General features: G+C 43.2%; 2 protein-coding genes across 2 annotated transcripts in view; one reads left to right on the top strand and one right to left on the bottom strand.

Moving 5' to 3' along the window:
* LOC310841174 (uncharacterized protein) overlaps positions 1–20,444 on the bottom strand; it is a gene marked incomplete at its 3' end in the record, with an annotated part of 240,448 nt that overhangs the window by 12,111 nt on the left and 207,893 nt on the right. The window lies entirely within an intron of this gene.
* Positions 9,255–20,164, top strand: LGSN (lengsin, lens protein with glutamine synthetase domain). Its single transcript, XM_083731784.1, has 4 exons — positions 9,255–9,296; positions 12,321–13,266; positions 15,146–15,312; positions 17,914–20,164. The coding sequence occupies exons 1-4, from the start codon at positions 9,270–9,272 to the stop codon at positions 19,111–19,113; spliced, it is 2,340 nt and encodes a 779-aa protein (XP_083587910.1). The 5' UTR covers positions 9,255–9,269; the 3' UTR covers positions 19,114–20,164.

Raw genomic sequence — 20,444 nt, 5'->3', positions numbered from 1 at the left:
GTCTAGACAATCAATTTATCTTAGACAAGTTACTGGCTTCTTTGTCCAAGGGCAAACCTGCTCTAGCTGCTTTTCCTAATAATCAGTACGAAGTAAAACGTTGCATACTTTAGTAAATAATACAAAATAAATATGAGTACTGCAGGAGCATCATTATGTAAAGTACTTGACCATGGTAAGTAAATATGCTTATAGAAAATACTGTCAGGAGTGCATGCAGGAGCCAGGCCCTGTGACCGGTAGGGCTTCGCAGGACTGGGGCCTTCCTAAGTTTGTTCTGAAGAGGCAAGGGGCGGCCGCACAGGTGAGGTCGATTGGTAACTCACAGCACCTGGTGGCAAGAGCCGGAAAGGGCTATAAGCATTTCCCTTTGGCTCTTTGCCACAGCAACACGCTTCCTGCCTTTGGATTTTTGACTCCTTGCTTTCTGATCCTCGGACCCGTGGCTTCCTGACTCCCATTCCTGCTCCCACCCTACCATCTTGCCCCCGGTCCCGACGTCCTCAGCTGGGACTTCGACTGCCCATAAACCAGACCGTGACAAATACACACATAAAGCATGTAAAAAAAGAGAAGCACAAATAAAAGTTACTCAATATATTAATGAATGGCATTTGAACAATTTGAATATAACGAGACAAAGGCCTGATTTGTACAAAAAATATATTTTAAAACCCAAAGGGTAGTAGATGCCACAGTACTACAGGCCCAATTCCTGCATTGTGTGGGATGGACCTTCTGGTAAGACGGCATCTTCAGGACACCCTCACCTGCAGAGCTTAGCGATCTGTTGGATATGTAAAGGATGATATGATCTTTCAGGTACCCTGGTTCCAAGTTGTATAGGGTTTTATACAACCAGAAACTTGAGCTTAGTCCTGTAGCTTATTGGCTTTACTATACCACCTAGAGAAGTTATGAAGTTACAGATATAAATAATGTAAGGTTAGTTGAGATTTTACAACTTAATTTAACTAAAGTAAATTTGACATGACTAAACATTTCCCTTCAGCTAAGTACCCTCAGTTTCTGCCACAAGCACATCCAGTTCTTTTACAAATACTTTAGTTGTAAAACTGTGCTTAGGCAATCAAAATATCTGAGGACTAACAGACTTGTTTTGACAATGCCTTTGCCTCTGTCCCCCTTGCCTTTTGGTGTAAGGGGTTACTGGGGCAAGACATCTCTGTGGTGGTTAATCACAACAGATATTGTTAACAGACCACTGGCTGTCCTTTCATTGATCTTTAGCTATAATTAGCAACATGAGTCATATGGAAACTTTTGGCTGCCTTCCTCAAACTATTTATTTCAGTCGTCCTATTGATTTTAATGGCTGCTCTGTGGGATTTCAAGGCTCCTGAACCATCTATGCAATCTGAACCAAAGCCATGTGAGAATGGAAGTGACCGGGCAATTTACTCTTCCTCCCAGTTGATGTTTAACTCAACCAAGGACCATGCTTCTTCCATGCTCCAGCACTGCAGTCAGTTGGCATCTTAACACAGAACCTTGACATCTTGCAGAAAGTCTTAGAGAACAAGGATGTGACAAGGCAGAAGAACACTTATGTAGAGACGGACATGCATACATATAAAAACTATTTAACATGTGCTTTTGAAAAAAAAACAAAAACAGGCACCTTGTTACACTCCTGCTGTGCTTTGGATCCCTCACCCACTGATATCTCCTTCCTGGTCCTCTGCTACCTGAAACTTTGGCAAAACATGGAAGCTGGGGAAAGTATTTGGGATTATGGCTGACAACTAAGAACCACAAGATATTCCAATATAATTATGTTCAAGCATGGAAAGAAGTTAAAAAGGACTTGGAAATATGGAGGGAAATGACATTGTCCACGTTGGGAAGGATTTTTGCCATAAATATGAATGTTTTACCTAAGATGATGTTTTTATTTCAAACAGCTCCAATAATTAATAATACAGGCTGCTTTAAAGAATGGTAGAAAGATATGTCTAGGTTTTCCTGGCAAGGGAAGAAACCCAGAATAAAATATAAAATATTAATAAATGCTAATGAGAGAGGGGGCTTCACATGGCCAGATTTCCATTTATATTATGAACCAGCATGTTTATGTTGATTAAAAGAGTGGATAACGTTGGAAAACACTCAGTTACTAGATTTGGAAGGCACACTCTAGGAGGCTAAGGCAGGCAAGAACCCGCAGCCCAGGTGGGGCTCACTACCTCGGGGAGGAGGTGAGGGTCACATGCCTCGTCAAGCCCAGATGCTGCAATCAACATCCAAGGCATAAGGGGAAGCAATTTTGGCTAGGCCATTTGCCCAGGCGTCAATTACTCAGTTTGGGTGGCAGCACAGAAAGCTGGGTTTGCAGCACAAAATGGCACAAAACCAACACACCACTTTGGCACTGGTTTGGAGCCAATTGGACAAGGTTGGATTTTTTGGCATTAAGTTGTGACCCAGATTTGCCTTGTCAGTTACTTGGTTTGAGGGGTGGCAGGGCAGCACAAAACGTGGAGTTCGAAGTGCAAAATGGCACAAAACTAGCCCAAAACTTTGGCATCAGTTTGGTGGTATCCAGAATTTCGGGGTCACATGTTAATTAAGCTCAAACCCCGGCTGAAATGTATGAGAACTATGCAAAGTGCTGTAGCAATATTGCTTGTGCAGCTTATGACAAAAGAGTTGACTAATAGCTCTTTCCACATGAATCTTACCTTTTGCTGGTAGCTTTCCATTTCAAACTCTCTCATCCCCAATAACAGGCAAAGAGGTAAAGCGGCATTCCATCTACTCAGAGAGAACTGTAAAATAATGACTCTTTTAATTTTACTCTACAATAATTAAGACAGCATTCCTATACACACTTATCTAGATGTCCCATTAAACTTTGGGGAACTTACTTCTGAATAGACATGTTTAAGGTTGTGGAGCATAAAAAATATTTATCTATATTTTAGAAGATTGATGATGCTGTTTAATAACATTAAAAATTCATCAGAAAATGGCAATAAAATCATCACGCTTTAAAAACATGTACACATAATAAAAATAAACAAAATATAGAAAAAAATCAACCGTGTTCAAAACAAAGGATAAAATTATGTGTTTGAGTAGACTTTTCTAAAAAAAAAAAAAGTTTTTAGTAGGCATCAAAAGCAGTGAAATGAAGCCATTTGCCTAATCTAAACAGGCAAGAATAGGTGCTGCCACACTAAAGGATCCTCGCAAGTGCAAAATGGACATGATGTGTCACTTGCAAAAGTGTCAGTTCTTCAGACTGAAGCTTGTGGAAGCAATTCCTTTGGAGTAAGGTAAAGGTAGAAGTAAAGGACCCCTGGAGTGCGGCGCTCATCTCGCTTTTTAGACCACTTGCACTGGTAATGTGCATTTAGGGACAAGAGAGAAACACAGAAAGAGATGCCCTATTGAATTGTGTGAAGTGGTGCATATTCCCTCTTAAGCTATTTCTTCACTTGCGTGTTGCTGTGCCTATCTGTGTTGGTATGACAATGTAGGAATGAGTGGGAGGGATTTAATGAGAATAAAGGAATACTATGAAAATGGTTCACTTTTTTTTAAGGTAGACAACACCATTGTTAATATTAACTTTCTCTAGGGGGAAATCATAACCTTCATATTATATTACATAGTTAATAATTTAGCAAAAAGATTGTATTGTTGTGACAAATAATTTCACCAATAACAGCATGGGTATCTATTCTGTAAGAACTGTAATTATTATAATTATTATAATAGAATATTGGTGGGGGAGAAACTTACAGTTGGCTCAAGAGCAGTATACATTTAAAGCACAGTTAAGGCACATCACGGGACATGGGTGGCGCTGTGGTCTAAACCACAGAGCCTAGGGCTTGCCGATCAGAAGGTCGGCGGTTCGAATCCCCGCGACGGGGTGAGCTCCCATTGCTCGGTCCCTGCTCCTGCCAACCTAGCAGTTCGAAAGCACGTCTAAGTGCAAGTAGATAAATAGGTACTGCTGTGGCGGGAAGGTAAACGGCGTTTCCATGCACTGCTCTGGTTCTACCAGAAGTGGCTTAGTCATGCTTTCCACATGACCCGGAAAAACTGTCTGTGGACAAACGCCAGCTTCCTCGGCCAGTAAAGTAAGATGTGCGCCACAACCCCAGAGTTGTCCACAACTGGACTTAACTGGGGTCCTTTACCTTTACCTTAAGGCACATCACACCCCCCCCCCCGCAAGAATCCTGAAAACTGTGACTTATTAAAAGTTCTGGGAATTGTAGCTCTGTGTGTGGAGTAAACCATACTACCCAGAATTATACAAGGGAAGCCATGTGCTTTAAATATATGGAAGCACCCTCAGTGGTCTATGCCCTTGTTAGAGCAGGCTTTTTCTGAGGCTGTTTATGATGAAACCCATCTGGTCACTTTTAGCTTATAGTTTCAAACTTTTTCCTAAGGAGCTATGATCCACCTGTGACGTTCATTTTAGCCCAGAAGCACATCATTTTATCTCATGGAGCTGCGTCAGTTGTTCGGGGGGGGGGGGAAGAGTCAAGGTGCAATTATGAGAGGCCACCATGAACCTGATCATTATGTGAATCATAAAAGATTCCCTGCTTTTGCTTTAAAGTGCAAAATCCAAACATTTTGGATGTGAACATTTAAGCTGTGCAAATGGTGCCACCTACTGTATTGAAAAGCACACAACACATTATTATTTTGTACAGGAGAGGGTTCTTTCGTTCAGTTTGTTAGCATGCATTCCATTGGTATTCCTCAAACCTCAAAAATACATACAGTGGTACCTTGGTTTTCGAACATAATCTGTTCCGGAAGACCGTTTGACTTCCGAAATGTTCGAAAACCGAGGATCAAAGGCCTGTCAGCAATTTCAATGGGGAAAAATGAGAAACGTGCCTTGGAAGCTGTTCGAGTTCCAAAAAAAAATCGAAAACACTTCCAGGTTTTCGGCGTTCGGCTTCCGAAACGTTTGGCAGCTGAGACATTCAAAAACCGAGGTTCCACTGTACTTTATTGGCAATGAAAACTGGCTTCAGATCAGTCCACAGTTCGATGCTACCCGCTTCTTTCTTGTGCTTTTAACAACAGTTTCATATACAGATGTTACCAGTTAATGGTGCTTTAGCACCACACTTTCAAATGCTTCCCCTGCTGATTCCTTTATATCAAGATTCTTCAAATGCACAGAGGGCTAGACCAGGTTGTTCCCCACCACAAACCCCTGGCTTGTTGGAAACCCAAATTCTGAGGTGTAAATTCACTTAGAAAGAAGATGCCTGGAGTATGTGAGGGACTGAACTTTGCTGTGGAAAGTTCAACATTCCCCCCCCCCCCAATTTTTTTTATTGGTTTTCACAACATTATATTATAAACAAACAAACACATAGAACAAACAAACATGAATCATAGCGGCTCTGACAGTAGCCTTATTAAAAATTACACTTATTAATATTGTTAAGTGACTTCCTCACTTCCCCTTGGTTGAATTTCATTGCATGTCCTTTTAATGGTTTTCCAAATCACAGTTCTTAAAAAAATTTAACTTAAACATTAACATCCTTAGATCTTCACATTATGAAATTAAACATATTAATTCATCACTTAACTTAAATAAAATCCTCAGCCAATTAAGTATCTGCAAGCTGTTTTCAGTTAATTTAACATATTTAACTAAGTAATCATTAAATTTTCTGCAGTCTTCCTGATACTCCTCCTACAGTATCAGTATAAGTAACTGGAAAGTTCATCATTAACTCAGTCACCTCCTCACTGTTCCGTGCCCTGTATTTTCTGGGTAAGGGAAACACCTGCATGCGTGCGCACACACACACATTTCCCATGTTCCTAGTTCAGCCCTTTTACACTAAAGTGGAAAGTGGCACCAATGCTTTTGAGTTATCCTGGCAGTCCCTCCTTGCTCAAACGTTCCCACCTGGTCTGCAGATCCTGGCAGAGCGCTAGTGCTTCTTCCTCTCTCTTCCTGGAGGCTCCTATCTCCATGGAAAGCCTCGTGACTGCGTCTTGCAGCTGTTTTACTTTCTCGTCTGTAGTCATCTTTGCCGATCTTCGTGAGCTCGCAAAACACCGAGTTTTGCCCCCCCGCTGCGCCCACTCATGCTGCGAGGGTTAATTTTCTTAAGGAGACGGAGCTTACTGTCAGAGCTGCCCCAAGGTTCCAGCTCACAGAGGACCAACGCCAGGTCGTTGTTATATACAAAAGTCTTTATTGAAGTTCAGTCTTTATTTCAAAGCCGTGGCACGCAGCTCTACGTCTTAAACCCTAGACCGCCGAAGCTCCGTCTGAATCTCCTCCCCTCTGACACCAGTTTAAGACTCTAGCCCTGCTCCACCTCTTCCTCTGCTCTCTCCTCCTCTGGGTCCTCCTGTCCGCTGGGGCATTCCCCTTTCTGGATTCTTCTGACGCTGAGTCCCCTGACTCCTCCCCCTGCCTCCGGCGGGCTTTAGGACCTGGTTCCCAATCCGGGTTCTCTGCTGTCCCGCGCGCCTGTACATTTGAACTTGGCGCTCGCGCCAACCCAGTGACCTTCCTCCTGACGGTTACACTGCTTCTGTCACTGCTTCCCTCTTCCGGGAGGCTAGCTGGACCTGACCTCCCCTCCGTTCCCTGACTCTCCGATGGAGGCGTGGTCAGCCCTGACTCATCTTCTCTCCCTGCTGGGGGAGACGCTGGCCCCGATACCTGGGACTCTTCCCCCCCACTACGCTCTGGTGGGGAAGCTGGTCCTGACCTCCAACTGCTGCTCTGGGAGTCCCCGCTGGCCCCTTGCTTCTGGAGTGTCCTTGGGACCCCCCTTGCCCTGGCCACCGGCGCCCCCTTCTGTGAATCTTCTGATTCGCTGGAGAGGCTCATGGAATCTCTCGGGCCACTGTCATCTTCTCCTACGCTGCCCTCAGATTCTTCCCCTTCACTCTCCATTTCCTCTCTTCCCTGTGCCTCTGCTCCTGAGCCTCTGACACATGTGTACATTCCTTTCCCAAACCAGTGGTGGGAGTGCAATGGACGAAGAATAAATGGGAATTTGTACAGAACATGGGGCCTTCTGAGTGCAATGAGTGTTTTCTATGTTTTAATATCCACTTTCTACCAGTGCTTCTGACTTCCCTGCGACTGCTAAAGGCGACTGCTGTTGATTTTGGAGCTACCGTCTGCCCCTCTAAAAGGCACCTGAACTGAAAGTTTGAGGATATGAAAATGTATTTGAATTAATCAGTCTCCATCTTAATATACTGCTTTAGCAATCAAGATCGGCAACATATTTAAATGCAATCAATAATTAGATGGAACATGATTAAACAACTCAGTGTTCTTTCATTTGTTTGACAAACCCAATGTTCATCCTAGCTCCATCCCTAAAACACTCTAGAGAAGTAATCTCTCTCTCCTCCTCTCCCTCCCCCACTCCCCCTCATCTTTTTAAATGCATTCTGAAATGATGCACAATAATTTTAAAAGCTGTAGATTGTAATACAAGAAAGCTGCATTGCCCATAAGTTCTAATGAATTCACCAGCTCATTGAAACAAATGTATTTAAGCCTGCCTCTGCATGGGACTGTGGCTAGGAATATGAATTTACACTTTTGCAAGCAGCCTGCATATGGACATGAAGGATCTAAACACTGGATTGCATGGTTTTCAGATCCTTGCTTGCAGTGCTGTCAAAGTTGGCAGCACCAACCATTCCTTTGGCTCTGAGTCTCTTTGAACTGAGCCATCCATGGGGCCTGCACTCACTGTCTGAACTCCTAATTGGGAGGAATGGACAGCAGAAACTGAAAAATGAAACAAAATCCTGTTTCTTGGTATTGGGATAGGTTGCAACATATTAAATATAACTGATTCCAACCAATGGAATCTCACACTATCTGCATACATATTTTTATCTACCCTTTTCCAAGACTATAAGGGTTAATTCACATATCCGTGTTAGCTTGAAGATGTAGACATTGAAAAGTGTGTCGTTATGAGTGTTATTAGGTGATGTAAAATATTGTGCAGCATCTGATCAGATGTAGCAGTTGATATTGCAGCCCTGAACAAATGGGTTCTGGAATAACTTCTAATTTTAATAATTGGAAATTAGCTACCAGTTTTTGAGCATTTTCTAGAAAGGCCTGTTGTGTTCCTGCAGGAGAATGAGGTGGTTGAATCAAGGGTGCTGAGAGACCCACAATTCCCCTCCCAATGCTACAATTTCTACAGTTGTCCCTCTTCATGGGGAAATCTGGGAATTTTAGGTCTGTGGGAGGTCTTCAACCAACTCTCAGCATTCTTAACAAACTACAGCTCCCAGAATTCTTTGGGGCAAGCCACGAGTGTCACTGTAGTGTTTTAAATACACGGTGCAAATGTGGCCTATGGATCTTTAATTTCAGGGGGAATATTCTGAGTGTGACTTAACTGGATATAACCCCAAATGTTTAGATGGTTGTGCTCTCATGCCTTATCCAACCCACACTCTAAAATTTTATACGTTAACACAAAGTGGATAATACTATCTGAGCCGACTGGCTTTCCCGCTTGCAACTGCAATGACTGTGGAGCAAACAGAAACCAATGTTAGCCCTCAAAGGGTTGTGCTAGGCTGTTCAGCTTTGTCTCTTGTCCTGCTGAGTCAGTTTAACGAAACATGCAGAACCCAAATGCCCATTTAGCAAGATGCTTTCTATCCCTTCCCATCCTGACCTACAACAATGCAGGGAAAGACATGTACAATACGAATTTGTTCATTCAGCAAGATTCTGAACCCTTTTCACAAAGAGCCGAGCGAAACAATGGCCACCAACATCTAGCAAGGGACACACAAGGCTGATTCTATTTGGTGCTGCACCCTTTCTTGCTGTGTTGGGTTCAACAGCACTTTGCTGTTGGAATGGCCCTAAGAATTGCATCAATAGCTTGGGTTTCAGAATAGCAACAAAATAATTACATCATACAAAACAAAAGAAAAAGCTTGTGAAAAAAATAGTTGAACAAAACTGTTTTATGCTTTCTTTGTCTTGTGTTTCCTGGCAGCTGGTTGGCTACAAACATACATTTTCTCTCTAAACTATTCCAGCAAAGCACCCTCCTGGTTGCAACCCTTTCTATGGCTTCTTTGCCCCAGTTGATCATTGGCCCAGAAGAGAGGAGCTTCTGGAAATTCTGTGCTAGCTCATGTTTGTTGCAGATAGGTCCATTGTAGACACCTCCATAAATACTGGGTGCATTTCCTTAGTCATATTGAATGAGAGCTGGAACCAAAATGTGCAGGAGATGGACAAAGAAGATGCCAATGGCCAGGTAAAACATATGTGTGTTGTGAATGATGTAAGCAAAACTTGCTAGGTGCATGCTTTGCTTATGAATGGTGGTGAGGAAAAAGAATCTCCATTGCACTGATTGGTGAAAAATAGTGCATTGAAAATATTGGGATGTAACCTTAACAAGTTGGCAAGCAAGCAAACAAGCAAGCAAGCAAGCAAGCAAGCAAGCAAGCAAGCAAGCAAGCAAGCAAACAAACAAATAAACAAGCAGAAGACTGATTTCAAGAAATTAGACTGAGCATGCAGTGTTAGGTAATAACTTAATCAGTCCCAAACACCATCGCTTTATGTCTTGGATCTGGAACTGCTAGACAGGCAAAGTTTGGGGTGTTTGATGCACTGTGTGCTTAGCAAGCAGCAGCATTTTCCCTTTGAAGTTAGATGTTGAGCTAAAAGCCTCCAAAGTCAGCTAGTTGTCTGTGCTAAGCTGAAAGGTTAACTATTTGTGTGCAGTACACATGTCAGGAAGGGAATTCAATTAAATCAACGCTGTCTGTGCTTCAGTGGACAAATCTAAGGCATAAGCCATCAGCAGGGCTGTCTTAAGCATATCCTGCGCCATGGTGCAAAGCTCCATCCGGTGCCCCCCCATTTCCCAGAGTTCTTTAGGGAGGACAGCGCTGCTGGTGGGGCTGGAGGAGGCAGGCAGCGGCTGGAGGGCGGCTCCTCCGGTGGGGGAAGAGGCAGAGGCTGGACGCGGCGCCTCCCAGCTAAGCTGGTCGCTTTGTGCCGCTGTGGCCACAGCAGACGGAGGCTCCGGATGCGGTGCTGCTTCGGCGCAGCATGGCAGAGGTGGGCGAGGGTGGCGAGCTGATGCTGGGAGGTGCTGCGTCCAGCCTCCGCCTCTTCCCGGGCGCCCTCCAGAACTTGGCACCCCGGCGCCCCGCGCCACTAGCCTCTATGGGTAAGACGCTCCTGGCCATCAACTTCTAATGATCTGAGTGAGAGAGAGATGAAGCAGTTGCTAAACTCTTCTACGGGGCCTTAAAATGCTGGATTATACCCCCAACTTGTGCTGTATTAGAAAAAAAAATTCAGCAACAATTAAGATTGCCATTCACACAGACAATTTGTGTGGATCTGTCGTGGAATTCTATTCAATATTGAGCCAGAGCAGAACTCCAATGTATAGCTAGCAGAGGAAAAACTTAAACACGTTGCAGGATCCCCCCAAAATAGACCAGAGGCAATTGTATTTCATCTAGCAGAGCTTTACTGCTACTGAAGGCAAATGAGCATAATAGTCACAAATCCAATACATTCAGGATTTCCACTGTCCATAAGAAATCCAGTTGCAGCAGACTTAAACTTGCAATAACTTAACCCACACTTTTGTGTATTGCATACAAAAAGTCAAAATGCTAAAACTGAAACTTGGCTTTAAAAAAAGAAAATATGGGGTGTCTTAGAGTTCTAAGGGAAGATGGGGTACGTGGGCCACAGCTTAGCCACCCCAGTCTTCCACCACAGAACTTTGGCACCACAATCTGCTGCCCTGTGGAGCAGCTTAGCATCAGATCATTCTAAACTCTCTGAAACACACACACCCCTCTCAAACCATACATTGTTAATGCCCAGTATTCCCATCTCTTAAATCCTTTGCTTTCCAGTGTTTTTAGAGAAGGTAGAACTATCTTTCTTGTAATTCTTCTCTCTCTCTCTTGCTTTCTTTTCCTGAAGATCTCACTGGGGAGAGATGAAATATTGATGAATGTTTTCCATTCATATTTTGTATAATTTAGTTTTTTCTTCATGCTCAGCTGTGGGAACTCTGCTTCCTTTCTGATAGGAAGAACTTAATTGAGACTTTGGGATGGAATGAACTATTAGCTGTTTGGTATACAGAATGCAGGATTACTTAAAGACTCAAGAAGACAATGTTTTTAAGAAAATACTTTTGGATAAGCAAACTTTCCTAGTAGACCTCCTTTATCAAGAAATGATTGGAGACTTAATTATAATAAGAGAAAGCCTTCTGCCAGCTTTGGCTGGTGGCCCAGCTGTGCCCTTATCTGGACAGGGATAGCCTAACTACGGTTGTTGTTGCTCTGGTAACCTCTAGGTTAGATTACTCCAATGCATCATATGTAGGGCTGCCTCTGAAGACGGTTCGGAAACTTCAGCTGGTACAGAATTCAGCAGCCAGGTTGGCTTACTGGGACAAGACAGTTTGAGCAAATTGCACCGATCCTGGCCTGCCAATTAGTTTCTGGGCCCAATTCAAAGTGCTGGTTTTGACCTATAAAGCCTTAAATGGCTCAGGACCACAATACCTCAAGGACCACCTCTCTCCTTATGAACCTACCCGGACCCTGAGATTGTCCTCTGAGACCCTTCTATGTGTGCCTCCTCCATGAGAGGTCTGGAGGGTGGCAATAGGAGAACGGGGGCTTTCTGCAGTGGCTCCCTCTTTGTGGAATGCTCTCCCCAGGGAGGTTTGGCTGGCGCCTTCATGATACATCTTTAGATGCCAGGCGAAAATGTTCCTTTTTAAGCAGGCCTTTGGTTGATTGACATCCAATGTCCTTTTATATGTGTTGTGGAATGGGGATTATTGGTTTGTTTCCGTTCTTATTTTTGTTATGTATTTTGTGGTTTTTTAATATTGTAATTTTATGTTGTGAACTGCCCTGAGATCTATGGGTATAGAGCAGTATGCAAATAGTAGTAATAATAACAATAATAATTAAGGCAGATCCCTGGGTGTCCTGCTTTCTTGTCTGACTGGTGCTAAATTGCCCATAATCTGTCAGATTAAGGATACAAAAACAAGATGAGATATTTATATATTGGATTCTATTAAACATTTAACAGAAGAGCGAGCTTTGATTAGGTTGTGGTCTAAATCCCCTTGCAGTGTGGATGTGACAATGTGCATTGGGCCTGGGTTTATGGAATGAATAAATTCCGTAAGTATGTCAAATGTATAAAGTGTGAATTAAAGAGGGCTGCATATTTCATTCGATCAGAGCATATTGTTTATATTTGCTGATGATTGCAGAGCACTGCCGGAAATGAAACTGAGGAAGTCGATGGCAACTGCATGTGTGGATTGAGAAGAAAAAGAGGAGTCAAAGTCACTGGGGAGCAGAACCTTACAGCAGGATGTGAAACTATGGACACTTCTCACTCTGGAAACACTTCTGATTCTCTCTCTCATCAAAGAAAGCTTGCTCACCTCAAGCCATGTACAGATGAACTTCTTCAGAAACCACCAGGCTTCCCAGCAATGCAGGAAGCAGATGAGAGCCCTCCCAAAAATTGTCATACAACAGAAGACCCACAGCAGGGCCGAGAGGAACCTCACAAAAGCAGCCCAGGAGCTCATGGGGCAATAGAAAATTTCAGCAATGAAGACCATGCACCAAAAACAGATTTAGATGGCAAAGAAGAGAAAGTTGTGTGTCTAAATACAGCGAAAATCAGGGAGAATGCAAAAACACCAGGAAATGATAAAGAGAAACCTGACACAGCAGAGAAGGAGTGGAAGTTCCACATGACTGAGAAAAGGGACATGGACCATCATGCAGCAACCCAGGAAAAAGATGAAAGCAAAGTCTCTTTAGCTTTGGGCTCTGGAATTTCCAAAGAAACTTTGCAAGAGTTGAAACACCTGTTGAGAGAAAGCCCGGTGCTGAGTACCAGGGTTAGGAACAGTGGCAAACCCAGAAGTCCCTCTTCCCATACACTTCCGCTGAAGTCTAGTGATAATCAAAGGAGCTACATGGAAATGTTTCACCCTCATTTAAGAGGAGGTGATCAGAAAGTCCTCTCTGGGCGCAAGCCAGGAGCAGGGCTAGCAGGGAAGCCACCCTTGCTGCACAGCTCTACTGGGTTGGATAAGCAGCCATCCGAAAGCGAAGATATGGATCATTCTCCTGGGAGGCAACAGACACATTCCCCCAATGCAGGCAGTGCTTCAGAAGCTAAATTTGAGCCCACATCTGGTAAGGAAGTTAAGACTTTGCCTGCAGCACACCATATAGGGATGGGAGTCTTCCCAGTTAAACAGAAGTGTTGCCTTGTCTTGTTTTTATTGATAACACAGACTTGTGTGGTTTATGGTATACGAGGACACTGTGCATCAAAAAGGTGTGTGCATGTGTGTATAAATGCCACAAGTGGGAGGGTCAGAGGAGCCCATTCAAACTCAGTAATTAGGGCTCGGCAGGGGAGAAGAAGGTGGGTGCCTGTGTTGTGTCATTATCAGTGCCTCCCCCCCGATGATTTTTGCCAAAAGATAAATGCTTGCTTCCACTCCACCCCCCACCTCAGCAAAAAAATGTCATTTTTGGTAGCTCCAATAAGGAGAGCAGCCAGAAGTATCATGAAAGCATGAACTCTGAGGGGGGAAAGCTGCAGGATAGCTCTTGAAAAACACGGACACCATGGAAGTATCCCCTACTCCAGGCATAGGCAAACTCGGCCCTCCAGATGTTTTTGGCCTACAACTCCCATGATCTCCAGCTAGCAGGACCAGTGGTCAGGGGTGATGGGAATCCTTTGATTACTAGTCCAAAACATCTGGAGGGCCGAGTTTGCCTATGCCTGCTCTGCTCTAATGGGAGGGGGCACAGGAAGGCTCCAACCCAGATTGTCACCAGTGAGCTTCATGGCTGAGTGAGAAATTGAACCCAAGCCTCTCAGGTCCTGGCCCAGCTCTCTAACCACTATACCACACTGGAATGAGCAGAACTTTTCCTTCAGATTCACCCAATCCATTGCTTTCTGCCTTGGGTGTTCCATGCAGAAAGTGAGGCTATAAACTGTAATAATAAATACATCATTTAATAGAGAACCAGGGCTGTGCCAAGCTCTTCACCTGCACGTCAGCTGGCTAACATTATTGAAACTTAATAAAGGCCTATGAAATTCCTAAAGAAATATTGCCTGAGCAGGAACCCTGCAAATTCACTTTGGATTGCATGTGGATTAGGCAAAATTTGGAGACAGTTTTAATTGGCTCCAAAGTAGCACGTATCAATCATGCGGAACTAATCTGAATAAATGAGTCCAACAAATGATTGAATCTGTGGCCACCCGGAATCCAGAAAGCTAGATTTTTTCATCTTATCCAAACTATATCATAATTAGACCCCTTCAGACAACTGGTTGCATTTGCTTACGGCAGTTTAGTGACTACAACTGTTAATAATGAGTGAAAAACCAGCTGTCTGAGAGCAGCAGAGGCCTGTTTGAAATCTGTGGGGCTCTGGCGGGGGGTGCATTCAGCTAGATTTTTCTCAGGGTAGCCCCATTAAAATGAATGAACGTGACTAAGCTAGATCCATTAATTTCAATAGGCTTTCTCTGAGTAAACTTCAGTTGATTATCACCTAAAATGTTTCACCATTTATACGTTGCATATACACAGACGTTATCTAGGTGTATTGCTAAGTTATTATTTGCAAAGTGTATCTTGTTGAGCCTTAAGACATGCTGCACCAGAGGCTTTTCTGCTTCACACCATTAGAATCAAGATGCTTACGTGTACAGTCGTACCTCTGGTTACGAACGCTTCTGGTTACGAACGCTTCAGGTTACAAGCTCTGCTAACCCGGAAGTAGCTGCTCCTGGATGCGAACGGAAATTGCTCGCTGGAGGCGCACGCGCAGCGGGAGACCCTATTAGCGAAAGCACGCCTCAGGATAAGAACAGTTTCAGCTTAAGAACGGACCTCTGAAACAAATTAAGTTCGTAACCAGAGGTACCACAGTACTGATCTTTGCGTGGGATCGCGCGCTGCATTGAAAAGATATACCAGCGTGGACAGGTTGATGGCAAATATTTAAATTTTGACCTGATCAAGTGTATTTTCATTTTTAGAACACAGCAGAGATCCCAGTGTAAAGAGCATTCCCCTTCACTTGGTCTCTGAGATTGAGCGCATTAAAGAACAGATGTCCAGAGACAATATACGTTTTGTCAGGTTTGAAGCAGCCGACCTTCATGGCGTGTCAAGATCAAAGAGCATCCCGTCTCGTTTTTTCCGGGTACGTTTATCCATCCCCTGTAGCAAGTCTTCTTCTGTGTTCCCAGGCCATGAAGAGACAACTTGCTATACCACAGACCTTTGCCATGTACAATACAATTCCAGTTTACACAACATATATTTCCTCCTTTGTTCATAAGGCTTATTTCATCTCCTCCCTGCTGCCCCCCTGCCAAAGCGGTCATTCCTCAGCCCTGAAGAAATGCAAATCTAATTAAGAGAACTTGTCAGTGTTGGTTCTTTACACACCCAAGACTCGCCTTCCCCCAGATTTATCTTTCTTTTTCTAAACATTTGCAACATGCACAACGATCCTGTTTTATTTGACATTGGCAAATTGCAGGAGGAGACCAAGAGCAAATTACAAAAGGCACTGAAGTGATAGCATGGGAATCATTCTAGTTTGGAAGTATTCCCTTTTCAGCGATTAAATCAGATAAGAAAATACCGTTGTATGCATGACGGCTTAATAATAATATTGGTGATGCTGGTGTTCCAATAAATATGAGTCATATTATGAAGCATTTGGTAGCAGCTGTATAGAAAGTAGTGACCTCTAAGGGCCTTTTGGTGTATTGTTTATGTGATACTCAGCATGGATGGTTTATATGCTGCCTTTTAGCTATAACCGTGTCATGAATATTTCAGGTTCCATTGAGTGAAAATATATACAGTACTGGCATTACTGGAAATCTAGTAAAACCTTGCTTTCATTCTAAACTTCTTTGAAGCCCCAAAGGCAATTTTCTCTTAATTTTGTCCTTAGATCTTGCTGTAGTTTTGAAGCTATGGGCTCAGATCCAATTTTCTTTCACTGATGCCATTTAGGCATTAGCAGAAATGAACTCTCTTCCAGGGAATTTAATGCTCTTGAAAGGCGATGGGGTAATGGGACCATCTTTTCACCCATCACTCAATTCAAAGTGCAGGGAGCCCAGGCTCACCCTTTTCAAATTAACCTGAACTTGTCTGATATATCCCCAGCCCAAGCTCAAATTAAAGTAGAAGTGAAAGTGTAAATCATCTGATGTTCTTCAAAATAAAATAAAAAATAAGTTGGAATGTAAGATGAGCACAGGTGTGCAGGACTAGGTCTAACCACATGTACAATATTACAGGTTACTGACATAGGATGCTGTTGGATTCTTGGAAGGACCTTTTGATCCATCGTATGCCTCTGCTAATAGAGAGAGGAGGCAGTTATTAGGAATTCTATTCCCCCTTTGCAGAACCAAAGGAATAGTTGATTGCCTGCCTCCCATCCAGGTGGTTCTGATTCTACCTGCACATTGCTATACTTGATTGTTGGACTGCTGCACGTCTTCTTATCTTTCTGCCTTCATTTATTGTCACATTGACAAGTTGTTTGATGGGTTTGGGGTGCTTTTCAAACATATTTCAATTCCCCCCTCTTTCAGGTTATGACCTCTTTCATTCCCCTCAAGTGTTGGGGGACCTCCCAGAACAGGGTGGAATGTGGGGTGGGGGCCTGTAAAGGGAATAACAAATAAGATAAATCACCGCCCCTCTTCTCCCATTTGTGAAGGTGTCTGCAGGATCATGAGCCCTTCCCTGAAACCAAGGGCACCAGTTGGATTCCACCTATTGTCGGGTTGGCCAATGTCACCTGTTAACAAATTTGTTGGATTATTTTGTTCCAATTACCTGTTGAAACCCTTTGGGTATGCAGGGCAAACTAGTATTAAGGGAGTGAACCTTGGAGCAGATGTTTTCTGTTGCAATCACACACACACACGCTTGTATGTAAGGAAACTAACCTTGTAGATATGGAAAATAGATACTTGGATAGAAAAGTTCCCACTTCTAGTCTAGCTAACTAGTCTATAGTAGAACAAGGAAGCCATGAGGTCCAAGAGGGAAGTGTGAGAAGTAGGAAGAAGTTGTAAACAGGGTGCAACCTGAGACGCAGCTGGTTGCTAACCTTTCACAGAGGAAGTTCACTGAAGAGTTAGTGAACTATACCACAATCCAGAGAACCACACAACCAAAATGCTCACTGGGCCTTTTTATTTCCCAACCCTATTGGCAACCTCCAATGTACTCTGTGTGTGCCTGTTCAAAAAAAAGATGCCAGAGGTCCCAATGGACACTTAGAAATCTTTGGATATATCTCTTGTGAGATACAGTGCATAACTCCCTTATGGAACAAGTTGCTGACACCCCTTACATATCACCAAGAAAGAGGAAGTCCATCATCGGAATTAAAAGGGCATGTGTTAATTTATATTTATAGATTCAAATTTAGAAATATACTATAGCTGAACTAGAAATAATCTCAGCTTAATGGAAAAGATTCTGTGGCTGCTCAGTCTGCTGTCCTGGTGCTTTTAATTGTTGATGGGCTGCTTCAGGGCTCCTGCTCTCCCTTCTTAGGGTTCTGTATCTTTGAAATGATCTTGCATCAGACAGCCCTTCAGATAAAGGACTATCCTCTGTAAAATCAGACACACAGCTACCCTTGCGCAGAATTTGAACTCAAACAGGCATAGCATTTCTCACTGTTGTAATCATAATTGTACCTTATAATTGCAGTGTTAAAGTGACTACAGCGCAATCCTAAAAGTTTCTTCCCTCTGTTTAGGTCAAAGCAATTCATGGTGTTGCCATGCCCAGAGGTTACCTTGAACTGACTCTGAATCCCAAGGATAATGAAATAAACCATATAAGCGCCAGCAATTTCAACTGCGACATAATCCTGAGTCCTGAATTATCAACGTTTCGGGTTTTGCCATGGACTGAAGACACTGCTAGAGTGATCTGCGATTCCTTCGCTGTAACTGGCAACCCTTTGTTGACTTCCCCCAGGCACATTGCCAAACAACAGCTGGGGCAACTCCAAGACCACGGCTTTGCCCTGCGTTCTGCCTTCACTTACGAGTTCTGCATTTATGGCATTGCCGAAATCATCAATTCAAAGACGATCACTTTCCCCACTACAACCATGCTCAATAACCAAGACCAGTGTTTCATTCAGGAACTCATTGATGGGATGTATCACGCCGGGGCAAACATTGAGAGTTTCTCGTCTTCCACAGGACCTGGCCAAATGGAGATCTCTTTTCAGCCAGAGTTTGGTCTCAGTGCAGCCGACAGTGCCTTCACCTTCCGCACCGGCATTAAAGAAGTGGCCAAAAAGTACAATTACATTGCCAGCTTTTTCACCGAGAATGGATTTTGCAACTCAGGCGTCCTCTCCCATAGCCTTTGGGATATCACTGGGGAGAATAATTTGTTTTCTTCTGGTTCCGGAGCCCCTGAGTTCACCGACATAGGGAAGAACTGGCTTGCTGGGTTATTGGTGCATTCTGCAGCTCTGAGCTGCTTGATGGCTCCAACCATCGGCTGCCGTAAACGCTACAACGTGTACCGCAAGGATTCCAAGGAGATGGTGTCTGTGAAGTGGGCATGGAATGATAACAGCTGTGCATTTAACGTCAAAAGTCACGGCGAGAAGGGAACTCGGATTGAAAGCAGGCTAGGTTCAGCAATGGCAAACCCTTACTTGGTTCTGTCTGCTACTATCGCTGCTGGTCTGGATGGCATAAGGAGAGGACTCAGTTTCCAGGAGGCATCAGAGGAGATCCAGAGCACTGCTCAGTTCAAAGTTGCAACAATCCCACTGAAATTAGAAGATGCTCTCATTGCACTTCAGGAAGATGAGTGCATCCGGGAAGCCCTAGGTAACACCTTTGTCCGGTATTTCGTCGCTATGAAACAGTATGAGATGGAAAATGAAGAGATGGACATGGAAAGGAATAAATTTTTAGAATATTTTATCTAGCACAAGTGCATGACATTTTGAGAGCCACTGTAGTGTTATGGCTAAGAGCCTGAGCTATGGATCAAGATGTTTCCAGTTTGAATCCCATCTCTGCCATGAACTCACGGGGCAGTCTTAAGCAAACTGCTCTCTCTCAGCCTCAGTCCTCTCATCTGCAGCATGGGAAATAATAAAATTGACCTACCTTACAGAGTTGTTGTAAGGATCACACCCAGATAATGCGAATGCATTACTCTGAACACTTGTCAAATGCTATACAGAGTATTAGAATTGTTTATTGGTAGAAAGATTGGTTTCCATAGCTTTGCAGTAAATATAGATGCTCTTGAATAAGGCTTTTTCAGTTTCAAAAGCTGGCATATAGAGCACCCTGATTCCTTTGCCCCAGAGTTCTCTATATGTTTGGCATACTGGAAAAAACTAAGCTGGCTAGTGAAATCCTGTGCTGCATTGTACACACTTATTTCCTGGATTGTTTCCTTCAGTACCAGTTTTGCAGTAAAGTGCTGAACTGAAGTTGTGAAAAGCTCCAGCATGAAGATCAGTCACCAATAAAAAAGGTTGTAAATAATTCCAATGCTGTTTTCTTCAGCTTTGTATACAGCAATTGGGAACCATTCACATATGAGATAAAGTCTATCCAAGTGTAGCTCTGTTCATCAGGGAGTGGTTTTATTTTAAGTTAAGTTCTAAAAGTTTTATACTTCTTAGAAGAATAATTGCTGAACTATGGCTTGGATCCTGAGTTCCATTTGGCAAACAGAAGGACTCATTCTAGACACATGGTGACGCAATCCAGTGAAGGATGTCACTGGCGGATGTAAGTCTTGCCACCCCCACCCTAGAGTTGAAAGGTACCCTAACCATCCGAAGTAGATTTTGGGGGTGGGCTTCACTGGGAAGGGGGAAACTGAAAAAAGCTGTATCCTTTTTCCACCAGTGGGGTATGAATGAACCTTTGCTCACAGAATGCTCCCGCATGTAGGGATTCAGAGAATTCAACTGGAAATACAATTGGAAATGGAAATTGCCATAATTTGCATGCTCATCCAAGGTCAGGAACAGAAATTGTGCAATTATCTATGCAGTTTTCACAGAGATAGATAGATAGATAGATGATAGATATAGATAGATAGATATAGATAGATGATAGATAGATAGATATAGATGATAGATAGATAGATGATAGATTGATAGATAGATAGATAGATAGATAGATAGATAGATAGATGATAGATAGATGATAGATGATAGATAGATGATAGACAGATAGACAGATAGATAGATAGACAGATAGATAGATGATGATAGATAGATAGATAGATAGATAG

This window comes from Podarcis gaigeae (assembly GCF_964106915.1).
Source record: "Podarcis gaigeae genome assembly, chromosome: 3".
Lineage (NCBI taxonomy): Eukaryota > Metazoa > Chordata > Lepidosauria > Squamata > Lacertidae > Podarcis > Podarcis gaigeae.
Note: the sequence above shows the minus strand (reverse complement) of the source record. Positions and strands in the feature narration are given on the sequence as shown.